We start from the raw sequence: 27,277 nt of genomic DNA, 5'->3' as shown, positions 1-27,277 counted from the left end.
TTCTTGTCGACTGGAGTGACAAGTGTCTACTAGTGAAACACTGGCTGTATGGTATACTCCGCATTTGTGTCCAAGTCATATGCATGTGCAGCCTGAACCATGACAAGATCAATACTACTCTCATGTGTCTGTTAAATATAAGGCAAAGTTAGCTTGGCAGCTTAGCTTAGCATAAAGACTGGGTACATCTACTGCATGTGCGAGTCTATGTTGTTATCACATTACCCTGTGGTCGTGCCAGACCCACCGTCTAATTTGAATGTCACAATGTGGAAGTGTGAGAAAGACACGTCCTGTTGCTACAAAGTCACAAGGCCAATTCCAGCTGCGAGTTGCACTATTGAAAACACAGAATCCTCACGTGCTTATTAAGTAGTAAATCAGTTGGGAGAATCTGGTTTATACAATAAATGTGGGGGTTTTTTATTGTTCAAGAGATCGCCTTCTTTTTGGATTTTCTCTTGATGGAGCTTCTGTATGTGGTGCTCTTTCACATTTACTGTTCAGGGTAACAAACTAAAAGTGCTTCTGCTTAAAACAAACTGTGTGATGTGAAGGTCAAACAGTAGAGCTGTTGCACACTTGCAAAAAGCACCTGAGGTAGCAGGAATTCAGGCAGTGACCGGAGGTTGACAAGGAGTAAAAATCACCTGTACACCTGTAATCCTGTTTGCATGAATGCTGTTTTTAATCTTTGATGTTGAAAGCACAAAATTGGTCACTTTCTGCCCAGCACAGGACACTTCCCAAGCAACAGCTCCTAGATAATAAGTGTTTACAACAACAATGTTGCAGCTTTTGTGAAGTGAAAGTATTTTTCATCACTGCATACATCAAAGTAACACAGGATTTAGATGACTGAAAATGTCATCGCCACTGAAACTGTTTATTTTATTAACAAAGTGGCCTTGGCACACAAAGTGAGTCGTCAGGTTTATGTGTGTTTGTGTGTGTGGCAGCATTTGTTCCACTGCATGGGAACAGACTTATCAGTTCAGCTGGAGGTACAGCGAGTCGGCCATGCCTTCTGTCTGACAGCATGTGGAGGAACAGGGGAAGAGGTTGCTATAGAAACTAACATTTTATCACAACACAGATAGGATCTGTGACAAAAGTACCTCTCACCACCACTGACAATTTCCACAACCAGATCTATCGTGTGTGCCGTTATCTACTGGACAGTTATGGGGTGACGTGCCTGGTTGCACTTTTCACCCCGGCGCGATCGATCCACTTTCATAACTTCACCACATCCGAGTGTACAGAGTTCACATGTAGTGGCTCATCAGCTGATGCTTAAAGCTGTAGCACACAAATACACAATATCTTGACCCATGTCATTTCTACATCTCATCCTGCTGGACCCAAATCAGCTGACTGTTTTGCCCACCTCATGAAGCAGCTTCTCCAGCTTCTCCTGCAGCTCGGCAAAGTAGCGGGACGTAACCAGGCCCTTCTGGGACTTGTCCAGACAGTCTCTAACCAGCTCGACCAACTGGTGCTGGATGAAGCCCAGCACCCCGTCAGCCAGCGGGAGGGAGCTGTCTGGAGAGCAGTGGGTGATAATCTCAAGCAAGCGCTCCTCCATCTGGGCTGTGGCCTGAAGGGAGGACAGGCACACAAACACACATTTAAAGCATTTAAGGGACCAGTGATTATGATTTCTACTCTCTGTAGCACTGAACGTCCACGATATTTCTGTGGGTGGCGTCATATGTGACTCAACAATCAGGAAAAAGAGTGATGTAAAGTGTCTTTGCTACATGCAGTTTTCTGCTGCGTACCTTTGGAAAACGTTCCCTGTAAACATGGTTCATCATGACAATCTCATTATCAAAGGAGACACTCGATCGTCCAGGGCTGCAACAGAAAAAAAAAAGAGAGAGAGCATTAGTACATTTTAATTAAAAAAAAAAAAGCATTTTGATTTTTACCATTACATAATCAAATACAACTCTCCTCTAAGCCACTAAGCTAGACTGAGATGTGAAAGTGGTTATGTCATCATGGCCATCACAGTTATCGAGAGATGAACAAAAGTCGATTTCCTTTCATCCAAACTTACACACATCAACTCTTAACTCACTTGTTTGGGTTTCAAAGAGATTTCTTGAGGCTGACATCTACACTTGTACTTTTGATCTCAACCTGCCAAAAGCAATATTGCGAGCCAACATTCGATTTCTGTAGCGCTCAAGGTGGTGAAGCTACAATCGGAGTGGATCTCGCTGTCAGGTTTAGATGTTTCTACACCGACAGCAGAGGTTTCTCCTGGCCAAACAGTGTGAATCACCAACATCACACCATTAGTCATTTACTGCAACACCACTCCAGTATTTAGGCCAATGAGACGGCTGTATTTTTACAAAAAAAAAAAAAAAAAAAAACCTTGCTTGTTGAAGCTTCAAACAGAACAGATGGAGGAAAAACCTGTCACATGCAAACAGGTTCCTTAAGCCATTTTTTGTCATGAAAGACACCTCTGTTAGACCGGATGGCTGCTGCCCAACACACACTGCTGCAGCTCACCGTACCTCTCCGCATAAGCCCCCACCCCCCCAAACCACCCCCACCCTTCGACTACAGTTCAGCAGCTAGATCCCTGAGGCGCTCTGATAGCTAGCATGCCCACGCACGGCACACCATGGTGCCAGAACACAGAGCACTCGGGCATCGCACAAACAAGCACAGAGCAGAGCCAACAGACAAAAGTTGTCAAAAGCGCACAGCTCTACAGTCAGATCTCCACCTGCCTGCCAGCCAACGGGCATGTGTAATCTATCGGAGGCACTTCAGACGCCAAATGGTGTGTTTGCTTGTGAATGTCTTGGTCATACTGAGCACAGACATGTTGATATCTGACAGTCTACCAGCATGTAATGACACCAAGGACCTCATGAACACTACAAACGTGCAATCACTGTCCATAATTAATCTAAAATGTTTTGGGGTTTTTTCTGTGACAAAGAGGTCGGTAATCCCACAGGAAGGATTACTGTTTTTAATCTGTATAAAATATTACTTTCACTAGATTAATGATGTGTGAACAAACGATATAAAACAGATGTTTTGACAGAGTGGGTTGGAAAACAAGTGGTTTTGATAGGAATATGCAAGGGCGAACAAAAGTGTGAGCCACTAACAGAAAAGTAGTTAACCCATACGTAAGAAGACGTAATAATTGAAATCTTTGAAATAATGAGCAGTAATTGCCTTGTAAGAACCTTTTCCCTACAATTAAAACGTAGCATTACAGAGGGAAATAATCTGTTAGCAGACAAAACAACTCAAATGGAAGGTGAAATGAGGATTAGCTACCTGAGGCTCCTAGAACGAGGTCTGATGACTGTCGCGGGCCGCCCATCCTCGTCTGTCATGCTGTCTGTGCTGCGGAAGTGTCTGAAAAGGAAGTGCAGCTCATCTTGAGTCGGCTGGTAGGGGAGCTGGTGAAGACGCTCCTGGGAGGACGAGGAGGACTGCAGACACAGAGAGGGATCCATCAGTCCAGACAATGATCTCATTTCTAGGTTGAAATCTTTACATTTATATATTTAGCCAACATGAAATAGCTGGTTTGATAACTGCATGAATGATTATGACAGCTGTTAAGGTAAATTCTGGAGGACGTGAGACAAAAATGCCACACTGCAATGTTCATACTGGGCCTTTTTATCTTGTCTAGCGAGTTTAATATGGTGCTGCTGGCTAATTGATGTAGCGGGGTTAAAAAGCCACATCTGGTGGACAAGAGAAAGCTATTATCCACATAAAAGACAGATAATTCATTATTAGATAATTCTGTACACCTATATTTAAAGAACATTGATTTATACAGACATTAAAACACAAAGACTCAAAAGGCTCATACAGGAAGAAAGAAAAAATGGATCTAACACACGTTCAAAAGACTAATGGCCCTCCAAAGTGAACTAACTCAGCCTCGGTTGCCAAAGTAGATGATAAGCAACACCGAGTTCAGCCAAAGACACATCTAAAAAGGTGCTAAATGGAGCATTTTGTGTTTGTCAAACTCACGATCACAGTTCCAGTAAACTCTGATGATCGTTGCTTTTTCAAAGTAGGACATTGCTATTTTTCAGTCCTGCCTTTTCAGAGTCACTGCTGTTGAAAACCACAGGCACATCTGAGGTCTGGGCAGTTAGCAATAAGGCTGTGCTTGGCGTCTGCATTTACAACATTAAAATGAATGAGGTAATAATTTATTAATGTCACATTACACCATACAGTGCCTTTACACCCATATTTGGCTGTTGGGAATATTCCACTCACATGCTCATGTTTACTTTCTAGTTTGTGAGGACAGCAGCACAACAAGAACCAACCAACTGATAATTCACCTGTGGTGGATTTAAATGAGGCACACACACTTCGCTGGTGTATGAATTTAGAACAGAAGTCAAAGAGTGAAACCTGAAGTATTTCTTCAGGTAATGGTATCACGATAATGAGGCCTACAGAGGCATCATTAGAGTATTTACAGAAATTTGTTATTTTCAATGTCGACCGAGGTGCTGAGTAAACTTTTCAAACTGGGCGGGACATGGTGTACGTTTCCTGCAATTTGCTTAATTTTGTGGCCCATGTGTCCTGAACAGAAGAAGTCCAGAGGGACAGCATCTGTGCAGTCTCTTTCTAATGCCTTAGTATAAAGAGGGCAGTGAGGGCCCCTGAAGAGCGCTATTGTTCCCACTGACCTCTGCGCCTGTGTCCGGGTCTGTCCCATAAACTCCCTAATAATAGCTGCACATGGCAGACTTTCACCACAGACTCAGCACACTCCCCCCTCAACTGCAGACTGTTCTTCTACACACAGTTTCATTACGTCATTTTGTACACCAATACAATTACAGCCTTATTCTACAGTAAGATATCTGATAATAGTTTTAGTGATTGTGACTTGTGGTAAATTTTACTTAATTCCTTTAGTATATTCCTTAAAAGTCATATGTAATATGACATTTATCCTCCTGAAAAGCTTTAAGTTATTAAAGAAATCAGCTTACTAGCTCGGCCAATGAACAAAAAACATCAGATTTAAGGCCAAGTTACTATGCTCGCCACAGTTGGTGTTGATTCAGAAATTTAAAAACGCAGTGTCTCTGTTAATTGTTAATTTGACAAACATGCGATGTTGTGAGATTTTATTGAAAAGCTGTCACTTTACGTATTTAATCCACTAACTAAAACAGCAAGGGCACACACACACACACACACACTTCTCATTAACATGCATACACACAGACTGTGTGTAATACTTCTAACACTGTGTTCCACAGACTGAGAGAATGACTAATTCAAGCAGATGATGGAGGAAAACAATTAGCGGTTTGTCATCTCGGGCTTGGCATTCGCCGTCCCTTATTGCATAAACCAAAGTGCTATTTGGGCTGAATGAGGTGTTAGAATTGCCTGGCCACCATCTATCGACTGGGGGGGGGGGGGGGCGCTGACATGTTTTGGGGATGACTTACCGAGACAGTGGAGCTCGGCGGGTTGGTTCCATAGCCAGATGAGGGGAGCGATGCCAGGGACCATCTCCGGCCCTCCGCTCTGAGAGAAACGGACATGCATGTTACATAAGCCCCAGCCGCACTGGCATTAGTTCGCATTTCATATGTGAAACTCCTTACATAACAGGCGACGGAGGAGTCCTGTGACTACAACAGCATGAAATTAATGTCTTTTTATCCAAATCATATATAACAGGGTTCTCTGTGTCCTCACTTGATTCGAAACAGCTCTGTAAGCAAGCTATACCCAAACATGAAACAGACCTTTTCTAGAGGGAGCATTTGTTTGTGAAAAACAGATACGAAACCAAAGCGTTAAAAGCCAACAGACATGGTGCAAGAATATTTAAAGAAGCTACCTGTCGGCGCGAGCCAAGTGACTGAGATCACGACAGCAGCAGAGAGAAAGAGAAAAAGCAAAGAAACAATTTTAGTGAGTTTTGGGAACGTTGCACAAGTGATCCTGCGACCCCTGGCATTCAGCTGAGGGATTAGTACTGACAATGTTGCCTTCCTTGCCAGTTTTCATTTGCCCCGACACAAGAAGTAGCAAGCAAACTAAATTAATTTGAGGATATAGTTTACATAAGAGAAACAAATCTTTGCTTCAAAGCTTGACCAGAGAAAGGATCTTCTCTCTGGTCTGAATTTGCAACAGCAGACAATATGAAACACACAGTAAAACTGAAGTGGAAAACAACTAAAGGTTATGTGCTGTAACATTTGGCATGTTGTTTGCAAGCAGAGGAAAAAATAAAGTTATGACAGAGAGAACAGCTCAAACATTCAGAATTAAATCCATTTGCTGTGAAAGACAAAATGAGCAAGACATTAAAAAAGTGATGTTAAATGGACCAGGACAACTTCACAATGTTGTTTTAAAGACCACATCAATAAATTAAGGCCTCAGTGAGAGCTTAAAAGGCTGTAACAGCATTTTAACGACTGTCTTATCCACAGTGATCTCTGATTATCTCTATGAATTCAGTTTGGTCATGAATATCAACTAAAGAGCCTCATTAAACTCTGACATGTAAAATGAATAAGGAAAACCAGACTTCAAGCAGCCATTAATTAACAGTGTCACCGATTGTTCTGCAAGGCATTAAGTCTTTATGACAGCAGCACTGCAGATGACAGATACCTGAGGTTATTTTCCTCTAGGGTTGGGCCAGTGTAAACATTTTCAACCTAGTTCGATATTAAGCCAAACACCGGACTGGACCAGTATACTGAATTTTACCAAGTGTTGTGCTTGAGAGGTAACTACTTAAACGATGGATGAGTAGCCCACTTTCTATCCTCCTGCGTTTGTATTTTCTAAACAGAAAACATGTTTTAATGCTGTGATATTTACTCGAAGTGACACACAATATAGCCAACAGCAAGTAGGTTGTTATTAGTACAGCTCCCTGGCGATCTCCCTCCTGCCTGCTGCCACTTTAGTATGGTGTTTGTAGAGAAACAAGAAGGTATCGTAAAGATAATTCCTTATTTCACTGAATCAGCCCTTTCCATTGCAGCACTTTTTAAGCAAGTGACTGGAATAAAACAAAACGGGGCATCCGACAAAAGTCCAGCTAAAAACAGCACGCCGCATTACTCGCAGCCAGATAGGACACCTCTTTTGTCATCTTAAAAATGTTGCATAATTGGCACAGTTTTAGTTTTCTCACGAGACTAACTCTGACAGGTCTCCTCTCGTCACCCCAAAAAAAACACACTTTCTGTTAAACAAACACAACGTGCACTACTCTACTGAAGTTTGATGTCCTTCATGTTACCAGCCTCTGCTCACGACCTGTCACACACTAGAAGCTGTGTTAGTCCTCTTATAAACAAGCATAATACTATGTTAATCACGTTGTCATATTGCTTTTTAAAGTAGGCCTTTGTTCAGTTGCAACAATCAGGTTAAGTGTGTTCTGCTCTGCTCTCCTTATACTCGATTCCTTTCCTTTGCTCTCCTCTTTTAATTTTCATCTCCTCCTTTCTTTTTTAAATAGTCGTGCTTATTCTTATAACTTTCTTCTAATAATAAATAAGCTTTCAATATTCTTTAAGAATCCCAGAGCACAGATGCCTGCAGCTTCACGCTCCTCCTCTCTTCCTCTGTGCACTTTACGCACCACAGCCTCAAACTGCTTGCCATTTTTGTTTAAATGTATTTTTAGAGATGCAACATAAGAGAAGTTAACATTATTTCAAATCGAGTTTTGGCTTATAAAGACACATGGAGGTCGGGAAGCAATTCGGCATTTGTCTCCGCTCACGCCAGGCAGTTGGTGAACCGGAAATTGCCAGAGAGTCGGAGGGAGACGGTGTGGTTTTGTGCCAGAGTAGCTTACATGTTTGTAAGCTTAATGGTGTGTTATTGCCTAAATAAGACAAGCTGCATTGAGATGCTTTAATAGTGGTTTAATTTTTGCTTAGGGCAAACATCATCGTTACCTGGCTGTTCATAGCTGCAGGTCAGGGAAATGTGATGTTGCTTTGCAGGGCGCTGGATTTGCATGCGACTGCCACAAGGAATGTTGAACAGGGAGGGGCAGGGGCATTACTGAAATGCAGTCGTCGGGCATACAACACACTTTTAAGTGAGAATTGATGCCATGGGCCAAATTTAAAGATTAAAATATAATATTTTTAAAAGACAGAAAAAACATGTCTTGCAAAAAGGGCATTTGTCTAGACAGAAGGAAAAGGAGCAGGTGCTTGAGCAGTTTACACTAATAAAATCAGAGGTGTCATTTTCCTTTCTTGTTTCCATCGTATTTCAGGATGAAGCACCTGGACTGCTCACGAGTTTTAACGACTGTTCTTAGGTGTCTTCAAGGTGCCGCCTTACTTGTAGGCTTACACATGCCTGGAGCGAGACAAGCGTGTTGCCATGGGAACGGGGTTGAATGATGTATGAGTGGGCTTTGGGGGTACCCTGTATCTAACCGCAACTCATCCTGTTGAGGAGGAGTCGGCTGAAAGGAGACCTGGCGGAGGGGGGGAAGGTGTGAACGCTCCAGGCTGAGTCAGCTTCAGTTACCCTGCTGCTGTTTCTCTGCAGCTTCCAGACTATCTGCCTCTGTCCCAGCACACACAGCGAATCTCACAGGAAACCCTCCGAGTGTGATTACGCATTCAATTAATTTTAGACTGTTTTTAATTTGCGTTAGGTTCATTTGGGTGGACAGTGTCAAATTACACAGCTCCAGGGCTTGTAAACAAGAGCCACATTGTCTCAGGAATCAAGCAACTGTGGTTCATCTCATCTCGACTAATGACGATGTACGGCCCAAATCTTTCTGGGAGTCTTGACAGGATTTGATAAACCAAATCCAACAATTTTACACCGTGCCCTGAAAATGTATTTTGGCAGGGATACTAGACAAATAAATAACTAAAATGGCAGCCAGTACTTGCAGTTCACGATATCCTCACTCTCACTCATGAGCAGTTTTGAGTGGAAAAAAAAACTAAGTGCTGCTGTTGTTCGAAAACTATTTGAACTTCCGTATTTTTAAATGCTCAAAACAGCAAAAGAAAGTCTTCAGTTAAAATCCCTTTATGAAACTCTGTGAAAGGTTAAACTTTATTCGACTTCATATTTTAAAACATGTTAAAATCTTGCCTTATTTACCTTAGAAGCTTATCTATTCATATTTATGGGGGAAATACAAATGTATTAGAGGGAAACTAGAGATACTGTTTAACTGATGTATTTCCAAATAATTATTAAAAATATTTGTTGCTGTAGTGTAACCCAGAGATGTTTTGTCAGTGCACAGCAGGTCAGCTGAACATGCAAAGCTTTGAGATAAGCAAGCACACAGTTTGACAAATGGAAAATAAAGTTTCTAATTATATATGAATAATGAATGAAAACTGCTTTTAAACAGAGCTTTCCTTTAGAGAAAATTCCTATTCACCCTATAGTTAGTAACATTACACATTTATCTCCAAGAAACTTCTAAATATTCTCTCCACAGGGAAAAGGATTCAAGAGATCAGTGTTGAATTACCTTCGGGCAAATGGAAAGTTGAGGCAGGCACTGGTTGACACATTTCGAGGGCTGTCCAGAGGGCTGCTCGCAGCTGAAAGAGGAAAGACAAAGTTACTACCGACACTATTCGCAACTGCAATAATAAACTCATGAAAATAGAAAACCACATGGTTGCATTTACGAGTGGAAATGTTCCAGAAAGGATGACATCATGTCTATGCAGGAACCCTCAATCACTGCAAAACCCAGAGGCATTAACCGGCACCTCAGACAGGTCCAATATATCATCTTGGTATTACTTTTCCAAACATTACTGCACCTATCTACAAACAGTCTTAATTGAGGGGGAAGCCTCATCCAGCTCTGTCCCACCACAGTCTGGAGGTCTGGGTACACTAGAGACTTTAGTTCGTTTACATGCAAGTGGTTGAGTATCAATTAGGACACATGAGAGACCCAATTAGAGTCTGACTGCACTCTGTGATTAGATAATCCTCAGCATGATTGAGTTCAAAAGGGAGCACATCCACATACTGCTGGGTATGAGGAGCTCTTGAGCAAAACTCTTTTCATAGAGTGCAGCTGCTTCACAGCATTAAGGGGCTGAACACTGTCTGTGCTAGTGTTTACTCAGAAAGCTGAAGGACACCAAGGATTTAGACACTTAGTATTAATCTAAATAACACTTCACGTACTTTATTTTGTCATTCTGAACACGTCAAGTCTAAACTGATAACCTCAAAACATTTACGTTTTTAACACAGTTTCCTTTAGGGACATGAGGCAGTGCAAATGATTAGTTCACATGTTCTGCATAGGCTGATCCAGGGCTGAGTGACGATAGAACACACTTTATTTTCAATGTTCTGATCACAATTAGACGTAAATTGATAAATCAGCCAAGCCGGTATATTGGCCAATATTAGCTTAATAAAGATACATTGTATATTGTAGTACATATCAGCCGATAAGTAACAACAAATCGCAGGTTTGAGATCATTTTAAAACAGCCCAGTTGGCCACTAACGTGATATTTGGTTGTGGGTAGTTACGTCGGGTGATAGTTACAAGCTAAAGCCGAACTATAGGCTACAGATCACAGTGTAAAAGTGAACCACCACATCACTGCTGATCGCCACAGAAGACAATGAATATAAAGGGAAACTTTGCTGATATCGAACCAGCTGTGTGTCATCACAGTATGTGCAGATGAACAGTGTTTGGCTTGCATGCCCCTGCCAGCACCCGGACCTCTGCCGGTGGATGGGCAGGGATCTCCGGGAGAAGCCAAACAACGTTTATTTGTGCACACTGCGATGACACACAGCTTGTTCAATATCGGAAAAGGTTCCCTGCTTCCCTTCACTGGTTCCTGTACAGCAGGGTCGGTCTTTTTTCCACTGTTACAATCATCAAAAAGCAAAAGCAGCATGTGTATATATTCAATAGGCTATATCTTCAGTAGCTAGCTAGCTAACAGGGAAGAAACGTATATCTTTTTCCAACCTTTCCAGGTAAGAGTATCATTAATACACAATGTGCTCCAGGCACAACATTTAGCTCCAAATCCACAAAACCAGCCTGAAAATGAAGGAAATCTCAAACAATTGTATTAGAGTCAATGGAGCACAGCTGTGTTGTTGTCGCGCCCTGGTCTGAGCCGGCCCGATGCTAACGTTATGATTGGCAAGTCTGCGTTTGGGGGCAGGACTTAGCGAAGAGTTAATTGCAAGTACTTGTATTTCATATCAATGTTTACTACGTTTGTCACAAAAATGTAGGAGTTGTTGGAGACTGGAAACTGTTTGGTAAAAGTAGATAAAGTTAAAAAAAATTCTCTTGTTGAACAATGAAAATAAAGTGTTATGGATTCAATCTTTCTTCCTAATTGCATCTCTGTTTTCTTCATGAACGATAATTTCCCATCTTTAGTGCATCATCACAATCCCTCTCTTTCGGTTCCTGCCTCAGTTTCACTCTGCATCCTCTAACCCTGACCATTATAAACACCACACAAACCTGCACTGAAATTACATTTGGACTTCATTACTGCAATTTCACACTGTGTTTTTTGTGTAGTAATATTTATATATCACTGTCTTTGACATATCCAGTTTGTTGATAATTTAGTTAAAGCCTACTGCTTGATAGCTGGGGTGCTCCAGGTCATCTAAATATGTCTGAATATTCTGCAGTGTCAACCTGCACCATGCTGCTATGGTGCGGCTTAATCAAGCTTAATCTTGTATTGCGTGAGGCGAGGCAAGGTGCCCTACAGCTTACAAACAACGTAGGAGCAGCTGACACTTCACCACAACACGCTACACGAGAGACAGTGATGGGTTTATTTGCAACTTCATTTGACGTCATTAATCAAACACTGTGAAACTGTGTGTTTCCACACTGCCAAAGTCTGCATCTAAATACTTGTGCTGAACGTGTGTTCTTATCAAGCCTGTTTAAGCCTCACAGTTTCATTCAGTGTCAAATACTGACACTGAGCTGGACTGATACTCATATTTAGCAATATCTCGATCAGTCCTTTAACATTATGGACATGCAGTGGAGCATGTATGAGTCCAGCCTGCTGAGTTTACATAACAAGAGCTGGAATCAGACCAGTTTCATTCACAAGATGTTTGACAATGCATTCAGGGTAGCAAGCACAATATGGAAAAACAATGCAATGGGCTGCGTTGGTGTGGACATGTTTTTGTGGGGCACAGTTAAAATACAAACCACTAAGACATGTTTTAAGTTGACTTAAATGCCAAGACACCATACTGCAGTTGATACATTTTGTGGGCAGGATTAGTTTGTAAGATGAAATGTAAATGAGCACAATTGTACCAGGTGTTTTAGCTTCTATTTGCACTTGCATGGATTCGATTGGCTAATGCAATACAAATGACACTGCAGCTTAAATAGCGCCAACACCAATACTGACATGTTTTTTTTGCAGCAGCACTCCTGTCGGAAAGTGTCGGGAGTAAAAGGATACCAAAATTGGCAGTGGATCTTACCAGTGTGGAGTGAGAGCGGGGAGAGCGGCCGGGACAGTGTGGGTGACGGTGTCCCGACACCGAGGCTCTTCCTGTTGCTGCTGCGACAGCTGGAGCACAAACAGGAAAAAAAAGAGAAAAGTCAACAGACTGATCTTACACATCACTTATCTGAAAATGTGTCTGTAGTAGTTTTCATGATCTGGGAGCAAGTTAACTGGTTTTAACACCACAGTGGAATTTCAACCATTAAAAAACACCAATTAAATTTACTTTAAACACATCCTCCTATTGGTCACATGGATAAACTGTGCCACACAGTTGTATTAACATTTTCTGTCAGGCTATTTTTGCCCTATGGGTTGCAGTGTTTCTCCACAACACTGCCCTAATTGTCATCGTCATTTCTCTGGTAAGCTTTTGCTAAAGGTTGTCATTTTCCCATGTCTACAATAAGTTGATGAGCTGATGAGATGCTAAGCTGAAAAACCTGAAATGGTCACTCACAGCACCGTGTCAATACTCAGATGTCAACACTGGAGGAAACTATTTACTTGGAACTTTTTATCACTTACTTTTATCACTTAACAGTTCAACAGAGCGATAACACAATCTGGAAAGAAAACAACCTGGTGTGTTCCTTTAAACTGACTATAATCCTTTAGGCTTTCCCACCTATAATTACATGTTTGACTCATGCAATGCTTCACTGTGTGTTTATATAGTGTGTGTGTGTGTGTGTGTGTGTGTGTGTGTGTGTGTGTGTGTGTATTGAGCAGCAGCTTGAGGACACAAAAGACATTTTATGACAGTGTAACACTGGGCAGATTAGGAAGACACTTGACCTCTTCAGTAACAGACTGTCATCCACTAAGCTGGAGCTGTTGTACTACACTGAATAAGCCTGAATAACAGCAAAACACATCCGTGTCTGTCTGTCTGTATGGTAACTGGTCCGCTGGTTATAAACTGGGAGTGGTGGAGATAGGCGGGTATGTCCAGTTTTCTTTGTGCTACTGACTGCCATCATTATTCAACTTCTGATACACAAGTTTGTTTTTTTTATTTATCTTTTGTTGATGTCTGTTTTTTTGGGGGGTTTTTTTTAGTCCTTTTAAGTTATTTATTACTAGTCTTTTTAATGCACTGTGTAGCTGATGAGAAACAGTATTTCGTTTCTTTTTGTATGTAAATACTCAGCGAAATGACAAATAAAGTGAATCTGAATCTGAGTACAATTATACCTATAGACCATTTCAAACTGGACAACATAAACTTTCTAAATGGGTCCCTTTGTATTTCCTGTTTGAATGTATGTTAATGCAGAAGCTAACAGGAAGTAAACAGGGACCAAATATGTTGCCCTAGCAACAGAATAACAATAAAACCGTCCATAAAACACTTAGTGAACACTTTTCAGATGTATTTTACTTCAACCCTTTCCATTACTTTTAAGTGTTTAGATAATTTCAGACTGTCAGTTATAATTTAGTTTTATTTATTAAAAATGTGTCATAGACATATATTTTTGTTTAGAACTGCTTATCATTTGATGACAGACATCCTTGATTAAACAAAAGGAGACAAAAGGAAGAAATACTAAGATCATGTTTGTTCTGTTTCACTTCATTTTATGTTGATTTAGTCTTGATTATGATTAATTCAATTAACAAACATGATAATTGGGAGTGTGTTCAATAGACCTTTCTTCTTCACAGCTGCAGCACAATGCAGCGCTGAGACTGGTCTTCAAAAGAGTGCAAACAGTTTACCTTCAGACAGACACACCAGGTAAACAAGGGTGTGCACAGTGATCCTTAACTACACAGTGCTGGCAATTCCAGGATAGCACAGTGGCACACAATGTTGACTCTATCAATGCCCTTTATTTCTACTCAATTGTAGCACTACAACTAATCATTATTTCTATAAACAATAAAGTTTTTAATTTCACAAGTTGCCAAGCCCAAAGTGACAGCAGGTTGTAAAACTGCCCCTGATTCATCCTAAAATATGCCTGGGAACGGCCATTATCGAGGCGAAGCTCCTGGACCAACTAGTGGTACCCATGATCCACCCTCATTTTTGGGGTCTCGTGTACCTACACAGATCTCTGTTCCCCTGTGCCCAACAAACTATTTGCTGACAGCTTCTCACCCTCAACCAGACCTACAGCACGTACCCTCTGCCTGTCCACTTTAGGAACTAGATACTAATTACCGTGAGAAAAAAAAATGGTAGATTGATTACACGAGAAGGTTAGTGTGAAGATGCGATGGGTTGGTTGCCTGGCAACAATAAAAAGTCTCAGCAAGTGTTTTTTTTTGTTTGTTTGTTTTTATAAGTTGCAACCTACAAAAGCTTTATGTGTGATCGGGGCCAATGTGGGTAAAGGCAAACAACAGAACAGCTAGAACAGACACAGCAATGCAGCCTTTCAAACAAGAAAAAGACATCACTTTCAATATTAACATATCCAAAATCTGATACGATATCTACTCTCATATCACAATATTGATATATTGCTGAGCAGTATGTAGCATTTTTCACTTTTTTTGCTTGAAAAATGACTGAGACTGTGAATAGATGATCAAAGTACTTGCAGGTGGTTTTTCAGCTCTACTCAGTGATATTCAAGGTTTTCAGTCAAGAGCTGAGTGCTCGGATTCATAATATCAACCTGCTCCTCTTTTTCTTCTTGTCTTTTTCAGTCCGCATCAGAATCAGTCTCAGTGACTACACTCTGACAGTCTGATGTAATTATTACACAAGTTTGTCTCATCTGAGAAATGCCAAACTGCTGTACACTTAGCCAACACTACTGCCACCATAACCATGATACTGCTTTAGACAACAACACCATCGTCCTGTTAGTGGTGCTCATTTAACGCATTTATCAACCACAAATTTCGGAACATCCTTTGAACACTTGCCGTTTCTGCACTGCAGTTACCAAAAAATGCACACTTTATGGCAGTGGTACAGATGGGGCTTATGATACTTAGCAAGAAGAACTGAGATTTCTTTGTCTCTGCCCACTGAGATTTAACTTCACCGATGAGATTATTTCCGCCTTCAGAGCAGCTCTGCCTTGAGAGATGTTTATGTAACTACAACTCTAATCTGCAGGCAAAAGCAGGCCACAGCAGCATGGCCGTGTCAGCTGAGGAGGGAAAACTGATGAGAGCCAAAACACAAAGAGGAAACCTCCTGTCAACAGACTCAAGGCTGAGGGGAGTGTGTGCACCGAGACCAACAGCAGGCACAGCTTGAGCTACAGATGTCCAAGACTCTGTGTTTGTGTGTGTGTGTGTGTGTGTGTGTGTGTGTGTGTGTGTGTGTGCGCGCGCCTGTGTGTGTCTGTGTGCCTGTGTGTGTGTGGGAGTGTGGGAGTATTAAATAATCCTCTGGTTCTGAAAAGAAGGAGCAAACTTTGTCCAATAACACTGAGCTCAGCACATTTCACTGTGACATCAGGGTGAATTGTCCATAATAATTCTGATATCAATATTACATGAATCAATGATTTGACTGACAGAAAGACAAATATTTTAATAAAGAACTAATCATGTATGTAATTTAAGGAAAATTCTTCTAGCTTGTCTGGTCACAGCTACTGAAATATTTGCATTTTCTTCTGTTTTATAGCACATAACTTGAATATCTTGACTGTTTTTTGGACAAAACAAGTAACTTGAAGACCCCAGGCTCTGGGAAGTTGTGATATTGACATTTCATAGACCAAGACACAAGATTAATCTAGAAAGTAATTGGCAGATTAATCTCGAAATTGATTGGTTGCAGCCCTAAAAATTGTCAATTATTTTCAGTTTTTCTATGTTTTATAAACGCATAAACTGAATATATTTAAGTTTAAGGACTGTTTGTTGGACAAAACAAGCAATTTGAAGACCCCAGGTTCTGGGAAAAACTGAAATACTGACATTTTATAGACCACAAGATTAATCTAGAAAATAATCATCAGATTAATCTAGAAATGAATTGGTTGCAGCCCTAAAAATGTCAATTTTTTGCAGTTATTCTCTGGTTTATAGCACATGACTATCTTTTTTTTTTTAAGACAAAACAAGTAATTCGAAGACCTTTAGCTCTGGGAAGTTGCGATTGCTCATGTTTTATAGACCTCAAGATGAATCTAGAAAATAATTGGCAAATTAATCTGGAATATAATTGGTTGCAGCCCAGGAAATGTCAAATATATGCAGTTTGCAGCCTCTCAAATGTGAGGATTTGCTGCTTTTCTCTGTTTTCTATGATTGCAAATTGAATACCTTGGCTTTTAGACAGTTATATATCTTTGTATTTAACTCTTTGTCGTATATCTTTATGTTCTGGACTGTTTGTTGGACAAAACAAGTCATCTGAAGACCCCAGGCTCTGGGAAATTGCGACGTTCTGACGTTTTACAGACCACAAGATTAATCTAGACAATAATTGGCAGATTAATTTAGAAAACAATTGGTTGCAGCCCTAAAAATGTCAAATATATCCAGCTTCTCAACTGTGAGGATTTGCTTGATATTTGAATATCTTGGCTTTTACACAGTTGGTGGAACAAAGCAAACTATCTGAAGACTACCTATAATTTCTGACATTTACAGACTTGCATTCAAAGTGATATCTGACAGATAAACCAGTAATTTAAATAACCATTGGTCCATAATGCACAGGCTGACTGTCAGTTCATACAGAGCCCTGGCCTCTATCAGACAGTGAACAGCTGCAGCTTTTATCTCCACTCATCCAACAGTACACATGACAAACAGTTAACTATAACCCCCAGGCACTAACTACTACCACACCAATAGCCACCAACATAAACACAGACCTTATTGTGTCTTTATCTTATTCCACTGGTGTGACACTGTGAGTCCATCCACACAGTAAGTTATGTGTGAACTGTAAACTGCACCTACAGTCTGGCGTCATGTACTGTAATGCTGCATTCAATTTCAACAAGTACAGAAAGAAAAGTGTGCTGTGTGTCAAATTTTGAGACATTACCTCTGAGAATAATCATCATGTACTGTCAGCAGACTGTATTAGCTGCTTTCAGTGAGGTTATTTTCTGGACAGAAGCTGTGTATCAACACAAACCCATGCTGAACAAACACAGGATTAACGTTAACTGGAGCAATCGGCTTTCTGAGAGCAGCAGACAGGAGCTAGCTTATTTTTGTAATGTTTTAACATTACCGTCCCCTACCAAACATTCAATAAGATGTGACGACCAGCTGAAGCTAATAAAATCATACATGGCTGCATTTTAACAGAACAAAGAGACAAAATAAACCGCTAAACTAGCTTTAGTTTTAACCCCCGTATCCCAACTCCTGTACCTTTTCGAGCGCTTCAGCAACGCTCCCGGAACAAAATGGGACTTGTTCTGGTTTGGCACCGCAGACCAGTGACTCGGATCCGACATGCTGGAGGATTTTCTCGCATTTATAAGCCAGTTTCAAAGTCAGTGGTGGTTTCAGAGAACTGAAGCTGGGGTCGATGTGAAGCCCGCTCCCCTTGCTGCTGCTGCTCCTCTCCCCACCATCGCCTCCTCTGCTCGGCGGTTCCTTTTGTATTCTGCCTCGTGCACTGCCAACGGCTCTGGAGCTGCCGTTACATCCTCCGGGCGGCTCTCTGTCCGCCGTCCTTTCCCCAAAACATCACCTCCATGCCGGGTTTGGTTGGTGTGTGTAAGACCGTTCACACAGCCGCAGCAGCAGCAGCACCAGCGGTACACTTTTAGTTTGGTCAAACAGACGCTGCGTGTGTGTCCGTGTGAGCGAGCTGCTGGAGCCTGATGCTGCGTTCAGGTGCTGCTCGTCACATCCGACTTCTCACTGCTGCAACTAACCATCACTTTTAGCATCAATTACCAAAAGAATGGCCATCACAATGAACCAAAACGCAATGTGACAACTTCATATAGCTTGTTTTGCCAGCCCAACAGTCCAAAGCCTAATAATATTCAATTTGCAATGTTTTAAAACCAACAAAACAGCAATTCTTCACATTTAAAAACCTAAAAACCTCAAATTTTAGGCAATTGTGCTCAATAAATGACTTGTTTTTTAATGATAATAAAAAATATATATGCCTTGCCCACAAAGCAACACTGGTTTTAAGTTTTGTGTTAAAGTATCCCTAATAATAGCCTACTTAGATGGCAGTACTTGTAATATTTAAAGAAAAAATGCGCAATATATGACAAAAGCATTGCTTACATTAAGCTAACATTAAAGGTCCAGTGTATAGGATTCAGTGGCATCTAGAGGTGAGGTTGTAGAGCTGAAACTTCTCCCATGTGCCATGATGTGGGAGAACTACAGTGGCTGACGTGAAAACGCAAATGGCCCTATTTAGTGCCAGTGTAGAAACAATACAGTGTATGCAGACGTACATGGCTCATTGTAAGTTAACAAAAACACAATAATATTATTTTCAGGTGATTCTAAACTAATGAAAACATAGTTTTGAATATTATATACCAGCTCTACCAGTAGATGCACTTAAATCCTCCACACTGGACCTTTAAGGTAGGACATTTTTGTCTTAAGTTGTATGTGAAAACCTGCAGAGACTTTGGTCACAGTGCAGTAAGGTTCAGGATCACTGCCACTTTATTTATAAGTTTCTTAGGATGCAAAGATGTGCATTACACCCACACAAGGTGGGATTAATCAACTAATCATTTCAGCTTAATCTCTCACTATTTTAAAGCAGCAATGCAATAGTTTTCAGCTGCTACAGCAGCTATAATAGTAACAGACTTTGTAACACAGCGAAGGAGAGCAAACCAAAGTTTTGAGGCTGCTAAGGATTGTAGGAGTGAAACTAAGCTCCGTACCACGGTAACTCCTACGTTGCTCAGGTGCTACAAAACTGAGCCTCCTAAAAGCTGCATATAGCCAGTCCTAAAAGAAACCTTTTCACTGGGTAACATCTTCACTGCTCACAGGCTGCATTAGTTGGACAACACAGCTGATGGGCGGGGATGGTTATTTTTCTGCTGGTTGCAAGTGTAACACACAATGCATTACGTAAGTCTTACTCAAATATATGGGTTTGCCTGATTTTGAGACATTGCCAGTCTTTTCTTTTGCTATGGGGACCCTGAGGAATGTTTTAAGTGCAAGGTATACATTCAGAAAAATGTCTTACCTAAGGCCAGAGCAATCTTTACTCACAGTGTGATGTTAGAATATGTCATTTTTATGGTAAAACCTTGGATGTAATGTTTAATTCTTCCGTAAGCCTGCAGACTAACTGGACTAAGTTATTAATAGTAAGAAGAACCATTGCCTTTAAAACACTCCTCACGTTTCTTTCTTTGGTCACTCATGTGCGTTCATCTGGGCAATTTCCTACAGAACCTGAAAGCAGCGTAAATGTTGTTGGGTTATACCATGAGGAGTCGGGTAGAGGGAGGATCACAGCCAAACTTTGAAACAGTGGTACATTCCACTGCATATAGTACGTCTAGTGTTTCTACTGTATGCAGCCTGTTTATACAGAGTGGGCATGTATGCATTTTATTTTACATCAGAACAAAACATCATGCAGTGTGTATACTGTGAGTGGAATGCTGAACCCAAAGCAGCATACACAATTATAATATGTTTTATTTATTTACTTAAAATTAGACTAATTATCAAGTGGTGTAGGTGGCTGGTTGATTCAGTTGAGGGAGGTCAGTACTACAAATTGTAAGGAGCCTATTCTTACAATCAAGTCTCTTACTTTTGGAATTGATGTAGACACACTAAAATCAGGATTAAATTAAAGTAGCACACATTGTGCTGTATGCCGTATAGCTGCTCTATTGTCAACGTGAGGAGAACTGTACTGCGGTATGATGATCATAATGAGGCCGCTGCACATTTGTGAAGTTCACTAGCTCTTTCAAGCTACCAGCCATGCTGTCACTAGTGTCCTTTTGTCAAATGATCCCCTCACTCCTCCATTGTCTCCTCTGACCTGTAACATCGCTCCAAGATCACACAGATTTTTTTGAGCAGTATGAATCCATATTCTAGACTCTAACTATTTACAGTTTGAAAATGTTCTTGGGTCCATTTGTCCTTGTGCAGTCTCTAACAGAATATAGTCTCGTCTTTCCTAAACAAGTCTTTACTCTTCCTCTCCCAGTAAGACTTGTCTGTGCCCTGACAGCCTGGTCACAAAGGTGATAAAGGTTATCTTCAGTCACTTCTAACTATGGAAATTTCAGGGTCACTTGTGACTGGGTCTTAACATTTGATTAGCATTGTAAATGGTTCACTCACTCCTATTTTGCAAACTCAGTGTATCTCAAACCCCGACGATCCTCACATTTGCATTCACATCTGCATGGTGAGGTAACATCATGGTGACCTGCTAGTAGACACGTCAGCTGTAGGGCACTGAGGTCAGCTTGAGAGTCACATGTCCCACTTAAGCCTAAAGGTGATTTGGTTGTGGCTGCTACACTGTGGAAATCTTAAAAAAACAACACTTGTTTTGTTTTTTCTCTGTATTTGTTTTTACAGTATCTTCATGGTGTTGTAATGCACTTCTTATCAATTATCACTGTTGGCTAAAAAACAAAATCAATATTCATTTCAGGCCTTTATTATCTTAGACATCTGCTACATTAAGCTGCCACAATTAAATAAAATGACTCAAATTCAATATATGTCTCACTTTCCCCATATCTTCAATATGACACCTGCACCAGGTGTCACATTAAATGCCTGTGTCGGCTCTGCACTGATGCCATCAAGACAAACCTCGACATATTCAGCGTGTCAGAATCAAAGGTTGATGCCGGGGAAGCAATTTACTTGCATACAAATATAGCATCTGATGCAAGAAGATGAACATGTTTCTGGATGGTGAAACAACACAGGGGCGTCTCAGATGCAAAATGCTGTGAAGAATGATGCCAAAAAATGTGTAATCTGCCATACTGTCACAACAGATTACTTAAGTCTGTGTGAAAACTGAGTCGTGTCGAGGAATTAATGTGTGCCGCGTTCGGTTTTTTGCATTCGGAATGTGCTCGTTTTTTTCAGCAAAGCAAATGGGATTCATTACTGTACAGTGTGTGGTGTGACAGCCTAGCACTGCTCACACATCCAGAAACATGCTGGATGCAGCCGCTTCTGTTTGCAGTGTTGCCTTCCTCCACAGCACCCAGCACCGTTGCCAAGCAACCCACATAGACTTAGAGACAACTAATAAATGATGGGTCTTCACTGGTGAAACAGAAGCACTGTAACATACAAATAAACAACTCGGACTTACTGCATATTTTTTTCCCCCTCCATTTATATTTCACACATTTTCATGAAGTGCTACTGTGTCATCTGTTTTTGGAAACCACTCAGCACAAAACACTAAAGTTAGTTGTTCATTTTACTGCTACTGTTTAATCTGGGTTTTAAAATGTTTCAGTGTTAATGTGGTGAACAAAACAAGCCCACCACATGGTCTATTTAGTAGCTGTTCTGAAGCTTTCAATCATATCGCATTATCTTCTTCAGCAGATGGAGTTTGCTCCAGTTGTCATGCAATCTTTTTTAACAAATAACCATATAATAAAAAAATATTTTGAAGCATCATCTATGATTTAATGTGACCGAAGTCTTCTGACTTCACTGTATTTTTTTATTTAATTTTTTTTTTTTAAAGCAGGAATTAGTGGATGATCACTGACCAATTCTTCCAAGAACAAACAAGGCTAAAAAACCAAAATCTGGTCATAGTCTATGCTTTTGTAATTGGCAACAAATCCGATTTAAAAACAAAAAGTATTCAGCCACTCCAACCTGTCTGCCACTCTCAGCTCCACGCCCATTTGCTTCTATTGAAAATGTGAAAGTTAACAAAATGGGCTGAGAATATATCAGTTAAATTTTTAAAGAATTTTCTTAAACAGCTGGGCTGTTTGTTGGGGACTACTTTCAGCAGCGGATTAATACATGTTTGGTGCTCGTGAGTTTTTGCAGCAGTAGTACGGTGTAGGTGGGATTTAATCAAAATAAACTACAGTGCCTGTGATCATTCATGGTGATGTAAGTGTGACTCATTTTAGTGTTATTAATAGTTTTTGGAGAAATTAGCTTTATCAGGCTTCAGCCACACAGACAATACGTGTAAGATGGATTAGTCAGTTGTTAATTTTGTGATGAACTGACTCAATGATGAGACTTTTTTAAACGGCATTTTCAGTCCAATGACTGTATATAAAGATGGACAACATGTCTCCCCTCTTACCACTGTACAACAATGAAGCCAAAATATCTTGGTTATGGCAGTCGCCATCTTGAGTGGTGACATCATTTGGAGCCAGAGTCTGCGCAGAAGCGATTTCTGCTGTATGGAGTTCCCTGAGTCGAACCAATTATGAGCAGTGCCACTGATTGTGAGCACACCGACTGACGCACACAGCTGTCAATCATGATGTCAAACCCCTTTTTATGGCATCAAATAACTAATTAAAACAACACTTATAAGAAAAATGAACACTTGAAAAAACATCAGCTTTATTATAACTACTTAAAATGAGAGAAAACATTTTTTGGAAAAATGTATTTCACGTGTACTTTGAATTTCTAATTTAGCCCATCAGCTAACATAAAGGGGGCGGGGTTTATGACCTATACTGTAGCAATCAAGATGCTTTGAGGAGCAATCGTGTCGTCCATCTTCATCATACAGTCTATTGTTCAGTGTATAGAAACAGTCTGCACGTGACCTGGCGGTCTTACCTCCAGGGATGAAGTGTTTGTAAGGGGCTGCAGGGGCTGCAGGGGCTGCATGGGCTCAGGAGGGTTGGACTCTGGCAAGTGGGTGACAAACTGTAAGGCAAGACATGTTGGCATGGATTAGTGCGCTGACTCAGCATCTCAGCACACCGGCGTCTGTCATCAGTCAGCAGCAGAGCTTCTGTCGAGAGTTAGAGGATGATGATGGCCACTCGCTGGCAGACATCAACAGCCGACGGTGACAGACACTCACCAACTGTGTGCAGGGAGACGCTGCGGCCTCTCTGTTAGCACTGTTTGTTACGGAATGGATGGATGCAACACTGTGTTCATCTGATTAGCCAGCTTCTTCTCGTGAGCTCTTACGCCACAGGAAGTTGACAGCTGGGTGTCAGCACATCAGACAGGAAGTTTCATTGTCCAACATCTATTGCATCCTTTCATAGGGAGTGTCCGACATCTGGTAACACACTGTCTGTTATGATGTTGATGCTTGGCTTTAGATGCCCAAGAACAATACACTTCGGGTCCCTGCGCTCCCTGCACAAAAGAAAATCCTCAGACTGTTCTTTTTTTAAATAAATATCGTCTGAGCATCAAAATATGCATGCTCAGCCATCCTAAGGTCTACATCTCCCTGGTGCTGACCCAGCACAGAAACTGTTGTCTATTGATTTTCCTGCTCAGATGGAAGCTCTGCCTTGTGGGCTCCACAGTGCTGTTATTGTCTCAGTGCTGCAGAGGCTTCTCAGTGCTTAACACAGCACTGATGAAGCACTAATGAACATGTTGTCATAGAAATGCAGGGAGGATGGTAGGAAAAACAACTCCTTGCACAAAGACCACTCATTCTGTAGTGTCAGCTCATAATTACATAACACATGCAAGTCATTACGTTGTGTTTAATCTTAACACGTTTTCTCTTTCAGATCCCTAAACCAAAGCTCTCGACGGTGCTCGAGTGAGTAATCATTTCCATTTTGCATTTCCATTTTATCGCCACTTCACGGACACTCCTGCCCAGAGTGTAAACTGAGTAGGAAATCTACAACTGACTCATTGGTGACATTCACACTGAATTTCTGATTTGAGAAGATGTTCATGTCGTTCAGGTGGACTGAAATTAAGTGCATTGGCAGCTACAACCTGTCAGTGGCAAGCCAGCAGCAGGATTGTGTTTACTGCAAAAACAACAATCATGGCAAGCGAGGAACTGTATTGGCAAAGACATTTCAGTCATATTGTTGCACCTCACTTTCAACATAAAGCGTGCCGAGCGTGAAACCTCCTCTGTATCTGTGCGCGGGAGCAGCTAAAAGCCTAAAAATGAAAATGAAACAAACACAGCGCATGCTCTGCTGAGATGATCCATGGAGGAGGCAGATGGATGGATCAGAGAATGGGGATGTGAGCAGGGAGCTCCTACGCCTTATGGATCAGTATCTAGTGGGCAGCAGGTACCCCCCTCCCTCCCCAGGAAAAAAAAAAGAGAGGCTACATTCACTCTGGAGGAAGAGTGGGCGGATATAAGACTGCAGCCATGTCCTTTGATGGAGACAGGTTGGCAATTATATGGAAATAAAATATCTGTTCTCCTAAAGACTGAGGGCCGCTTGCCTGTCTTGGTGCTGTGAGGGGGAGCATGTGATTCATGCAGGAACCGTTGACTCCATGTGAGGTTAAAAAAAGGAGACAATAGCGCAGGGAAAACACAACATCATGAGGACTGGATTCACAGAGAAGCATGAGCTGCACCTCTAATCATTAAATCTGATTAAAACAAAAGATCAAACCTGAACAATGAGGAGAAACTGAGAAAAAACTTTGCTGAGAACTTTAGACAAAAGAACTCAGTGTCCTCTTCTTCACAAGTTCACTGTTGTTAACAAGTTTGTGCCAAAACAGTTACACTTCAAGGATGGAAAACTGGATTTATGTAGTTTAAAAATTAACAGGCAGGCAGGAAAACTGCCAATTATGAGCCTGGGTTTTACTGAAAATATTTACATGTTATAAGAAACAGACTGCTGATGCAACACCTGTAACTTTTCTTATCTTCTAAATACTGCCATGTCTTCAAAATGCAAAACACTAGAGCAAACTGAGAGCTGATAAATAGATAATGAAGCCTCAAGCAAATGTCATCACCCTGCGGGAAAACATGACGGATTTTTTTGCATTTCCATCAGACTCAACCAGCTGTTTTGATCTCACAGTTGCTGTGGTTTCAGATGGTTTGATCTGAAAAAGTCCTCTTGTTGACACATGGGCACCATGAGCGCATAGATACAATCATTTCCCTTTTAGTACAACTTTAAAAAAAAACAAACCATCAGTTTCACATGCCAGCTTGTGGTTTGACACCAACACCAGAGGATGAAAATAAGAAGCAGAACTTACTCCAGAGTCAGAGAGGGGATCTTCAGTTTATCTCTCCTCGACTTCATTCTTGCTGATCACCAAGCGGGGGCTTCACTTACCACAGCGCGGCACCAATCGGTCTCACGGCCGGCTCCCAGCCACTCATCGCTGCGGTGGGTGACTAAAAATAACCCGTTTAACAGAGTATCGTTTAGCAGCGGCTTCAGCGGATTCCGGCGAGATTTTTTTCCGTGGAAAACAGATACTGAAAAACAACAACACGCAGTTACATGCAAGAAGAAATGACGCGCCCAGGCAGTTTGGTACGTTTCGCTTCTCGTCTGTCTCCAAGGCGCACCAGAGAGCGACTGCCACAAAACCGAGGGAGCGACGGGTCACCGCTAACCTCCATGTGACTGGTGGGGAGGGAGGAAGGGAGGGAGAAAAAAGGGGGGAGTCTATTGGAAGGGGTGGCTAAATCAATTTGGGCGGTGGGTGACAGTCAACACATGCGAGGTTGGGTGAGGACGAGGGGGGAAGTTGGATGTAATTCACAAACCTGATGGTCCTTACAAAATGAGGGGAGCACTGATATTTATTTACTTAAGAAAATGTCACTGACTGTTTCTGTCATGGTGCCTTTTTTCTAGTTCTTATCCGCGTAATGCCACAATGACACGACGCTACAATAAAAGTTTTCCCTTGTATTGTTTGATGGGATGTCTGCTCCATCTATAAACCCATTATTTCGGTCTGTGCGCTGGAACAAAATGAAGCAGCAGAGCTGTGAACACTGGCAGGCTGCTGGTCGTGATGAGGCTGGGGAATACCTCCGCTGGAAACCGCGACAGCTGCCACACATGATGCGCTTCTCACTGTGTGTGTGTGTGTGTGTGTGTGTGTGTGTGTGTCTGTGTGTATACGTGGCATGTGTAGCTAAATCACATTTCTGTGCATCTGCTTTATTCTAAGCTCCCCGGGTCTGTGCGCGCACGTGCGGACATGAGGTTTTTACACGTTTTTACAGCATGCTCTAAAGTATTTCCCAAGCGTGTGTGTGTGTGTGTGTGTGTGTGTGTGTGTGTGTGTGTGTGTGTGTGCGCGCGCGCAAGTGCATGCTTGAAAGTCAATTCTCTTGTATCCATCCTGCAGGTGGGTGTGTGGTGTCCAATAATTGCATAGCCTACTTGAAAGTCAATTTGTGAGTATCTAATCTGTAGGCTGTGTGTGTGTGTATGTGTGTGTGTGTGTGTGTGTGTGTGTGTGTGTTCGGTCACTATTTGCACCTCAGCTTGGTTTCTATGGAATGCCTGCATCTCCAACAGCAACCAGTGACAGCGATGACACCAGTGTCTTCCTGGTTGTTAGGGAGCTGGTGATGTTTTGCCTGGTTGCTAGGACATGAGCTTCATCCATGGACAGCAACAGTGATCAACCAGTACATTCACACACTACACTACACACACAGTCGTGTTTCCATCACTTCAGAGGACATTACATTGACTTAGACTCATGTTCCGCAGACTTATCCTAACCATAACCATAACCACCACTTGTCTAACCTTAACCCAAGCCTTCACCCTAAAATTTAACGATGTACCTTATGGGGACTCGCATTT

At 41.5% G+C, this 27,277-nt stretch overlaps 1 protein-coding gene across 4 annotated transcripts in view; it reads right to left on the bottom strand.

Moving 5' to 3' along the window:
• The window catches only part of mast3b (microtubule associated serine/threonine kinase 3b), a 40,666-nt gene extending 14,662 nt beyond the window's left edge, over positions 1-26,004 (bottom strand). The window contains exons 1-9 of one of the 4 annotated variants that reach the window (XM_050055645.1): positions 25,698-26,004; positions 23,301-23,390; positions 12,553-12,641; positions 9,548-9,620; positions 5,891-5,911; positions 5,493-5,571; positions 3,319-3,476; positions 1,785-1,860; positions 1,391-1,600 (exon numbers count right to left, since the gene is read on the bottom strand). In XM_050055645.1, coding sequence (XP_049911602.1) covers positions 1,391-1,600; positions 1,785-1,860; positions 3,319-3,476; positions 5,493-5,571; positions 5,891-5,911; positions 9,548-9,620; positions 12,553-12,641; positions 23,301-23,390; positions 25,698-25,744 — 843 coding nt within the window. In that variant the 5' untranslated portion in view covers positions 25,745-26,004. Of the gene's footprint in view, positions 1-1,390; positions 1,601-1,784; positions 1,861-3,318; positions 3,477-5,492; positions 5,572-5,890; positions 5,912-9,547; positions 9,621-12,552; positions 12,642-17,891; positions 18,345-23,300; positions 23,391-25,697 lie in introns of those variants that run through there. The other 3 variants (XM_050055646.1, XM_050055647.1, XM_050055648.1) reach the window with 3 other exon arrangements.
• Positions 26,005-27,277: the final 1,273 nt, after the last annotated feature.

Source organism: Epinephelus moara, chromosome 10 (assembly GCF_006386435.1).
Source record: "Epinephelus moara isolate mb chromosome 10, YSFRI_EMoa_1.0, whole genome shotgun sequence".
Classification (NCBI taxonomy): Eukaryota; Metazoa; Chordata; class Actinopteri; order Perciformes; family Serranidae; genus Epinephelus; species Epinephelus moara.
The sequence above is the reverse complement of the archived record's forward strand: the minus strand, read 5'-3'. Positions and strand labels throughout refer to the sequence as shown.